This window comes from Palaemon carinicauda, chromosome 21 (genome assembly GCF_036898095.1).
Source record: "Palaemon carinicauda isolate YSFRI2023 chromosome 21, ASM3689809v2, whole genome shotgun sequence".
NCBI lineage: Eukaryota > Metazoa > Arthropoda > Malacostraca > Decapoda > Palaemonidae > Palaemon > Palaemon carinicauda.
In genome coordinates, this window is record NC_090745.1 from 32,868,333 (window position 1) to 32,878,403 (window position 10,071).

At 35.7% G+C, this 10,071-nt stretch overlaps 1 protein-coding gene across 1 annotated transcript; it reads right to left on the reverse strand.

Annotated features, from left to right (window-relative positions):
• Nucleotides 1-2,027: 2,027 nt before the first annotated feature.
• LOC137614657 (uncharacterized) lies at nucleotides 2,028-8,431 on the reverse strand. Its single transcript, XM_068344349.1, has 4 exons — nucleotides 8,270-8,431; nucleotides 5,138-5,206; nucleotides 3,534-3,620; nucleotides 2,028-2,259 (listed from the first exon to the last, which is right to left on the reverse strand). The coding sequence occupies exons 1-4, from the start codon at nucleotides 8,339-8,341 to the stop codon at nucleotides 2,149-2,151; spliced, it is 339 nt and encodes a 112-aa protein (XP_068200450.1). The 5' UTR covers nucleotides 8,342-8,431; the 3' UTR covers nucleotides 2,028-2,148.
• Nucleotides 8,432-10,071: the final 1,640 nt, after the last annotated feature.

A 10,071-nucleotide genomic window follows, 5' to 3' on the forward strand; every position in this document is an offset into this window, starting at 1 on the left:
TTGCTTCAGCAGGCTGTGGCCCAGTGGCCTTTGTTCTTACATTTCTTGCAAGTGTCGTTTCTGGCTGGGCACTGCTCTCTTGGGTGCTTGTCTTTCCCACAATAATAGCATATTGGCATCTTTGTAGAGTTGTCCTTGCCGGCTGGTTTCTTGCCTTGGGCTGGGGACCGTTTTTGGCCTTGCTGATTCTGACGATTTGGACCTTTCCGACCTTCCCTCATCTTTTTCAGATGGTCAACTGGAGCTACCCCCGATATCGCTTCTTTATGGCTGCGGGACATCTCTGCTGCTCGAAGGTTCTCAATCACCGGGTTAAGATTGGGGACGGGGCGTTCTCGCAACAGTCTCTCTCGACCGGTCTCGTCAGTTGTGCCGATAACAATTTTGTCCCAGATTAGTTCATCTTGTAGATTGCCAAACTAGCACGAATCGGCCAATCGGCGTAACCTCATCGCAAAACCGTCTATCGTCTCATCGCTCTACTGCTTTGCGGTATTGAACACGAACCTTTCATATAAGACGTTGTGTTGGGGAATAAAATACTCCCTGAGGGCTACGATGATGCGTCCAGGGTCTTTTCTCTTACTATCAGTGAGTGTTGGTAGGTTTGTCAGCACTTGCTTGCATGCTTGGCCCATGACTGCACATAGCGTCGCTAATACCATGGCTGTCCCCGCGGGATTTCGGGTATTGTCTTTGTTCCACAGTTTCTTATCAAGTTCAGTGGCAATAAGATAATCTCCACAGGCAGACTCAAATTCTTTCCAGTTTTCCACCACATCGCCTCTTAAGGACATGGGGGTTGGGGGAGGGATTTCATAAGTGGCCATGGTTAAAATAGTTAGTCAAGGGCACATCAATCAAAGGTTAGATACTCAATCAAAGGCACATGTAAAATCAGTATTAATCAAATGTGAGAAACATTCCATGAACACCTGGCTGAGAGCTTACGCTAGAATACCTATCTCTTGCGAGATTTTATACACAAAACATGAACAAAGCATAAACAAAACACTGGCGAGGTATAAGATATTTCCACTTGGATTATCGCACATTCGGGGCCAAATATACAGACATTGCATTCAAAATCATAAAATAACTACTGTACTTTCTGGCACAACGATCACAGTCTTAAATCACATCCGTGTTGACAGGGACAGGATAAATTTCAGGATGAAGAGCGGTATTCATCCTAGGCTATCAAGGCGGTGGCGCGATTTTGCTTGGCCACGCTGGTTGAGGGCCGGCACAGTTGCGATCCTTTTTCTACTCAACAGATCTTGGCAAATGGCATCCTTCCCCTCCTGAATGTTCCCGGTGATGTTTTATCCATTTCACAATTATTAAGAATCCATTAGGTAGCACTGGAGCCGTATACAGGGCAGAGACAGCTGCCACCATATTTAATAGGACATAAGACAGGACGACATCTTGGAGGGAACTGTCGTTTATTTCAAAGCGCATGCGCGGACCGCAACAAGTACGGTGCGCCATATGTACCATATACATGATCAACATGATAAGTTTATGGTATACATATTGTACTTACATACAAACGTCTTCGTAGAAGGTCTATAGAAAGCTCTCCCGTTTTAATTCGCAAAAACTGAAAGCTTATTTGATTATTTGTATGTATGTTATTTGATAAACGTTTCAGATTTTGTAATCTTTCCTTTAGAACCACTGGATCAGTTTAAACCAAACTTATCAAGAGGCTTCCTTATGAAAAGGAAATGTAAGATGTTGCCCTTAATTCCAATTGAATTTAATGGAAACAAATGAGGCCCTTTTGAAAATCTTTGGTAAAACTTCTAGGCCAGAAATGGAAATCTTGCTTGAGCAATTCCCTGTGTACAGGGTTTTCAAGCCATGGCCTCCCTGGGCTAAAATGAGTCCACCATAGGGATAATTCAAACAAATATAGAGGACTTAAGGTTAATAATCTCATCATCTTTATACATTTAAAATTTTCCAATGGAATATTGTACATCTGTTTATAAGACACCTATATGAAATTACTATATTATTTTACAAATCCTTAAAAGAGAAACACTAAACAACAGAAATATGATAACAGATAAAATCGATAAAGTGTTACTCAGAAAGTAGTGGACACTCGTCCAAAAGCAGCACCTAGACTTTCAAAGGTTACTGAAGTGTCAAGTTCTGTCTAAGTCCCAGTAACACTTCTAACGGAAGGGACTGTCCTCCTCCCACCTGCAGAAGAACAACCAGGTACGTAGCGATGAAAGTGGCCATCTGCCGGAAAATGGTTATTGTATATTAATGATGCATTGAATCTGTGTGTGTTTGTGCATATCTATCTAAATGTTTACTAGTTATTTTTGACGGGTCGCATACACTTTATATATATATATAGATGGACACCATTGAATTTACAGATATATTACATTTCACAGTAAAATCTAAAGACTTGTGCTATCTGAGTGATATTGGTGTGTATTCTTATTTTACCTAGCCATTGGCCCCCTTTTACCATAATATCAGTCAAAGAATCATATTAGAGTATAACACACTCATATCCTAGGCACCATCAGTCTGATATTTTATTGGATGCACATATAAGCAGTAGGCCTATAAATGTTTGCCCCATATTACTTGGTATCCTGCATGAGTAGCCTATAGTATACTACAACACATCTAAATCTCTCATTTGCAACTGCACAGTACTATGCAGGTCAGACCACAGCAACAACATTTACATCAACCACAGCATTCCGACACTGTATCTGCACCTTGTCAGTTTGCTGACTAATCTCTGCTATGCGTGGGAGTTTTGTCCTGCCACAGGTATTCTCTCTTGATCCAACCCCAGTTAGCAGAAGACTACTTTTCTAGTTAATGTACTGTTGACTGACTGCAGATGCAGCTTGCCTCAAATCTAGCATGCTTCTCATGCTGCTTCAGTGCTGCTCGAGTTGAAGGAATATCCTCACATGGTCTCTGCCTCCAAGAAAACATGTTCAACATTGCTTCATCAACACCCACTGAGATATTATCGCATTATTGGGTTCTTTGGCTGGTCAGATAATACCATATTGGACCCCTCTTTAGTTATATCTCATTCTTTCTTTGCCTACACATATACCAAATCGTCTGGCTTATTCTTTACATGTTCTCCTGTTTCCTTATATACCTGACAACGCTAATATAACCAAAACATTCTTCCTCACTCAAGGTGCGAACTAATGTACTAATTGTTCAGTGGCTTCTTTCCACTTGGTAAAGGTAGAAGAGAATCATTAGCTGAGATAAGCCGTTCTTATAGTGGAAGGCCACTCCAAAATTTATTTTGACCAACTCGAAAGGAACTTTGGGTGGGGGTGGGCGCTACCAACCCCATTCGGGCCACCCCTGCCAGATCCGACCCTTGTGCTGCTAACACCAGCTGGCAGGTACGGATTTCAAAACCTTATGTATTTGTAATCAAATTTATATAATTTAGTGGTAATTTACAGAAATATTCCTAAAACAAAATGACATTTACGGTCATTTAGGCTTATGTATCTTACCCCGACAAGTGTTTGATGTCCCATAGTAAACCATCCACAAACATCGAAGGTCCTCATTCGCCTGAGTTTCATCAGACACAGGGACATCTGCCAAAACAAATAATATAAAGGAAAAGTCGTCGTTGTAGGGTATTCTTTTGTTAAGTTTAATTTTGGCATCTGTTCTGAGTTTAGAAATGAAAAAGACCCATTGAAATATTAGATGGTGTGAGTGAAATTATGTCATTTCAAAGGCAAAATGTCATATTTTAAATTCATGATGTTAGTTCACTATTGTCAACTAATGTACATTGAAAAGGGTACCAACAATGGATGCAATATTTGTACTTATCTATTAAACAGGTTATATGCACAATCAGCCTGACCTATAAAAATGGTGTAACTCTTTGTGAGGTAATGTTCGTTGAATGTAATTTTGGACTCTGTGGCTCTGTCTAAAGGATAGTGACCTTCCTAGCAATATTACACCGGTTCATTAGCGATTTTGGAAAGAAAAAGCAACATAAGAGATTACAAAATATAATAAACAGAGGAGCAAGACTGATAAAAGGTGTGCCACCTAGAGAAAGGATCACCCCTATACTATTTGATTTACACTGGCTGCAGATTAAAGCGAGCATTGAATTTAAAATACGTACAATAACCTAACAAGTTATTAGAACTGGTCGTCCAAATACTTGAAGAGAATTGCTACATATCGTACAGCCAACAAATCGTGTCGACACGAGATTAGTTACAGATGGTTTCAAACTATTGGAACCTAGATATATGTCTACTTTAGGCTCCAGAGTCTTTAAATATGCGGCGCCGAGACTATATAATAAGCTCCCACGAGACATCCGAATAACTGAAGACATTAAGGCTTTCAAGAGGAAACTGAAGACTTATTTCGTGAGTTGTTTGGCAGTGACGATTTAACAGTAAATGAGCAATAGGTGATATGAAATGTTGAAGACTCTGAACGAACAAGACAAAACGACAGCGGAGGTCCTGTAGAGAGTGGGGTTCCCCTGCAGTATGGGACCGGGAAGTAAGTAAAGTAAAGATACATAAACTAACTAAGGATATTTTTTTCAAAGTTTAATCATACATTTTCTATCCAATCTGCCTCTAAATACCAGAAGTCTTCTTCTTCTTACGTGCTCCCGGAATAGACTGTTCTACTTGTAGGATTGAATCTAGCTTGAATCTATGTTGAATTTGTCTATGTGCTTTTATTAACTTTTGTTTATGCATTGAAAATTTGATATAAATAAGAAAATTTTAAAGAAGCTAAAAACGCTATAAAATCATTGTTTATATATGTATATATATATATATATATATATATATATATATATATATATATATATATATATATATATATATATATATGTGTGTGTGTGTATATATATATATATATATATATATATATATATATATATATATATATATATATATATATATATATATATATATATATATATGTATATATATATATATATATATATATATATATATATATATATATATATATATATATATATATATGAAGAGAGAGAGAGAGAGAGAGAGAGAGAGAGAGAGAGAGAGAGAGAGAGAGAGAGAGAGAGAGAGATTCTTACTTGGGAGAGCATTGCAGCATCCTGGTTTTCGAAAGCCCATCTTTCAATTTTTCGCTGAATTTCTGTAACCTGCAAAAGAACGTTCTTGAAAAAATCAAGCATACATAAAGAAAAAACACACGCACATACACACATACACACACACACACACGCTCACACACACATATATATACATACATATATATATATATATATATATATATATATATATATATATATATATATATATATATATATATATATATATATATATATATATATGAACACATCCTACAATGTTGGGAGGTAGCCAACATAAAAAATAGAAACAAAAGGGGATATTTTCTCATCATTTCTCTTTGCCTGAGGAAGTTGCCACAGCAGACCCTCACCATAAATGAGGCTTCATATGCTGACACTCTTACTACCGTTACCTCAGCAGTCATCAAAGTAATCCAAGGTAGCAGTGGAGCTTATCAGAACTACCTAACAATCGCTTGCCATTCATTTCCAATCCTAGCACGCTCCTTTGCCTCTCACATCTAATCTCCTTTCACCTAAGACTTTATTCATGTCATCCATCCAACAAAACCTTGGCCTTCCTCTTGCATTTCTCCATTAATTCTTGCATTCATCATCTTCAGCAGACGACCCTTTTCCACCCTTTCTACACGGCCAAACTACCTCTACACATTCATGTCCACTCTAGCTGCTAATTTATTTCTCACACCCATTCTCACCCTCACTAATTTGTTCCTAAACATATCCAATCAAGAAACGCCAGCCATATTTCTCACTGCAAACCACTCACTCACTTCATTCCCTATCCTAACACACATCTTACTGCCTATGTATAAACTTGTCACTGATTAAACAATCTTCTGCCAATTCCATGTAACATCTTCATTCCCCATTGTTTCCCTCCAAATCCATAAATGCAAAATATACCTCCTTCATTTTACTAAATATTTCTTGCTTATCTGCCTAAATAATTTATAAAACTCTGATACATACATCCCCTACCTCCTTTGAAACCAGTCTGCACTCCAAAGATTGTATCCTCTTTTTAATCCTTAATCCTATTAACATTATATATATATATATATATATATATATATATATATATATATATATATATATATATTTATATATATATATATATATATATATATATATATATATATATATATATATATATATATTCTTACGAAGCTGGTCTAGTGTAGGGTAAATACAGTAGATTATTCATGTATTCTATTTAGGTTTTCATATGTGCATTGCAGAGGTGAATAGCTAGCTCTTAAGATGAGTTCCTCTCGTAAAGGTATAAGTTTATTGTGTAAATTACATAAGCCTTTCGTCCATTAATTTCGTTGTATTCTTTATTCAAGTTAGTATATGTAAATTTATGTTATTCTTAAGAATTAACTTTTTATTTCCCGTAATTTGGTTACGAAGTCTTGCGTAAACTGTTTGAGTGTTATGTGATTCGTGCGAGATGTGAACATGGGCTTATGTAAATGTTTTTTATATTTTCATGAGGTATTTTGTCACGTTTGAGAGAAAATACGCAATTCTTATATTATGCCCTTTGCTTAAGAGGATTCCTGAAAATCATAGCTAACTGAGAGAGAGCCGTATCGCAGTTGCATCTGTAAGTGTCCAAGAGAGCAATGTTTTGGCAATCCTTACACCCTTGGGCCAGCCCCAAGCTACCAGATCTCGGTCTTGGAATGTTCTGGAAGTAACTAAATCTTATATAGGCACAACATTGTTGCAAATTATCCAGGTGATTTTAAATCTATTTTGTTGGGGTGAGTGTTCGCATTGTGCAAATTTTGTACCTGCCCCTGTAGTAGTGAAAGGTATTTGTATCGTTATCGGGTTAACTATGTTCATTGAGTGTTAAAGCTAATTAAATTAGTGCGTAAAATTTAATTTCAAGTGAAACAAGTAATTGTATAATTTTCATAAGTATTATTGATTTTGTCTTAGTCTAAGGTTTATTCAGATTTAATATTTCGAGTGACATTTGTTTTTATGGAAATTCTTTCAAAGTGTTGTAATTCATATTGAATATATTTATTTTTGTAAAGAGTGTATTATTCCAATCACCAGTGTTTAAATTAGTACTTGCTCGTATCCTGTAAAGAATCGAAGTAAGAGTTGTTTGAATAATTCTTGATAATAATTACCCAGTGTTGTTTTGAGTGGACTTAAAAGACCTTTGGATATTCAGTGTTTTGTATAATGCTGTCTGGGAGTTATTTAACTGTGTCAGAGCCCGGGTGTTAATATTTTCAAGTGCAACAGATTTAACGTAAAAACAAACAGGTGAGTTTGGAACTCGACAGGTTGTATAGCTTGATTCCCAGACACGGGACCATCTCGTAATATTTTTTTGGTGCCCAGACCCTGGGGATCAAGTGATTCTGTTTTAAATACTGGTGAAAACAGGGCCATATTTTGATTAAAGCAACTCACCTATTCATCTTTTAAATACAAAAATAAAATACGTGAATAAAATATTCTATTTTCATGGTGACAAGCTTCGTAAGAATATATAAACACACACACAAACATACACACACACACACACACACACACACACATATATATATATATATATATATACATATATATATATATATATATATATATATATATATATATATATATATATATATATATATATATATATATATATATATATATATATATATTTATATTTATAGTATATGTATATATATATAATATATATATATATATATATATATATATATATATATATATATATATATATATATATATATATATATATATATATATATATATATATATATCCTTTTCTGAGTGAAAACACCTTAACATGATTGGTTTGATAGCTCACAGTAGCCAACCTAGTATGGGTAGACCTTACTAGTACAGCTTTTCTGATCATAGCAATACTTAAACCCTTTCACTACATTAAAGTATCTTCATGAACATAAATATGATTGTATTTATAATAATTGTGATTTGATAAATATATTCTTCAATTCCTACCTGTACACTAGCCTATGCATAGTTATTACAAAAGTAAGATAGTGAATAACGTTTATTGATTATCATTCTTATAAAAGGTTTATCACCCAAATTTCAAGATCACATTACCTGATCAGTGTACATTTGGCCAAATAAACAAATGCTGACTGAAATACTATTTATTGCCAGAAAATCTAACATTTCCCAGCTGAATCCGTCGACGCTTCCACGCACCACTCTGAAGATCTGGATGATAGAGCACCCCACAGAAATTAATAATGTGCTGATCAGGAACCCACTAACATATGAGGCCATGTTTGTTTGAAGTTCATCCATCTATGGAGACAAAGAGGCAGAAAGTAAGATCGAATGGTCATTTTATGGAAGTAAAAGCCTGCATGCAAACATGCACAGTCAAGGAAGAAATATTCACAAAGTTTTAGGATAAATTAAATGAAAAAACAGAGGCACCAAAAGTGTAATGCCCTTCTCTCTTGTTTTGTTTACCTTATCCAACTGTTTCATAAGTCTGCCTAGTTTTTCGCGAAAACTCTGTTGCCCTTGGAAATGATTGGAAGAAGTCCAGATATGTCTTGACTCCATCTTGCTAACGGTTACATTCATTTCGTCAACTGCCCTATGCATAAAGGATGCGAAGAATCTCAGCGACAGTGTGAGAATTATAATAACAGTCAATCCTCCGCAAAAGATGGTGTAAGAATTGAATAAAAACATGATACTCCTGCCGGAAATATTCCTAACACCTATGAGTGACCTGACGAGGAAGTAAAGATGACAACAGAAACAAACATCAAATTTCACCTCCGTCAAAATTGTCAGCACAGAAGGCTGGTTCCGACACCAGCGCTCATCTGCATTAATGGCTGCTAAGCCGCGAACAAACGCTGCCAAGTCTTTGGCCTTCCAGATACATAATAGAACTCTGATGTTGTAACTAAGGACAATAAAGCCACTTGCCACAATCATGATGATGATCCCCGTTGTCTCTGCGGTGTAAATCAGATTCCAAATCGTTGAGAAAATGATGCAACTGTTACTAACGTTCAGACAATTGGCTAAAAGGGTCCACAGTATCATGTGGACACGAATGTTTAGGCAAAACCATTTGTCTTTCTTCAATGAATACGGGAAATATCCACAGATTTGGAGGACTCGCAAGAAGATCTGGAGTGTATACCAGTTGGAGAGAGATTTCGGTGCCATGATCACTTCCCAAACTGGAAAGAAATGCTCTCGTGTGACTCGTAACAACCGCGTTCCTCTACACTGGCCAGAGACTAAATATATCTCTTCACAGCGTTTACAGACGATTTCAATTATGATATGAGGTTCGTTGGAAGGGCAAGTGTTCTTCTTAGACCCAAATAGCTTCCACGCTCCAAATTGTTTTTGATTACTATGTTCAAAGTTATAGAAAATGCACCATTTTACAAACCAAACTTTAACAAGGGAGGAGATCTAACAAAGGATACAATACCATTAATCTATTCCAGTTTTCCAGTAAGTTGATTAAACCCAGCGTGAGTGTACATTAAGAATACGCTATTGACAATACACTATTGACAGTACAATTGCCGTGAATTGATGACGCAAAACATTGTTATATTGTATTCCGTTTTTCTGGCCTTAAGTGAAAATCGTTATCAACAATGTCATGACGTCAATCAAGATTAGTCTTCGGTATTTCGGTCCGATGGCTTGTATTGGAGTAAATGATTATCTTTGCTATCTTTTTGTTTTTATTATTATTATTATTATTATTATTATTATTATTATTATTATCATTATTATTATTATTATTATTATCATTATTATTATTATTTGGAGGGATGAACAGAACTGGTATCGATTCATGTCCATTTGTCTATTCTTTTTATTAAGTCGATTTTACAACTTGGCATTAAATTCCC

What these genes read in the sequence shown, in the direction of transcription:
- LOC137614657 (XM_068344349.1), bottom strand. Translation starts at nt 8,341, where the DNA reads ATGTTAGATTTTCTGGCAATAAATAGTATTTCAGTCAGCATTTGTTTA. An exon ending in GCCAAATGTACACTGATCAG is followed by an intron (nt 5,207 to 8,269) that starts GTAATGTGATCT and finishes GTTCTTTTGCAG; the next exon opens with GTTACAGAAATTCAGCGAAA. An exon ending in GACATCAAACACTTGTCGGG is followed by an intron (nt 2,260 to 3,533) that starts GTAAGATACATA and finishes ATTTTCCGGCAG; the next exon opens with ATGGCCACTTTCATCGCTAC.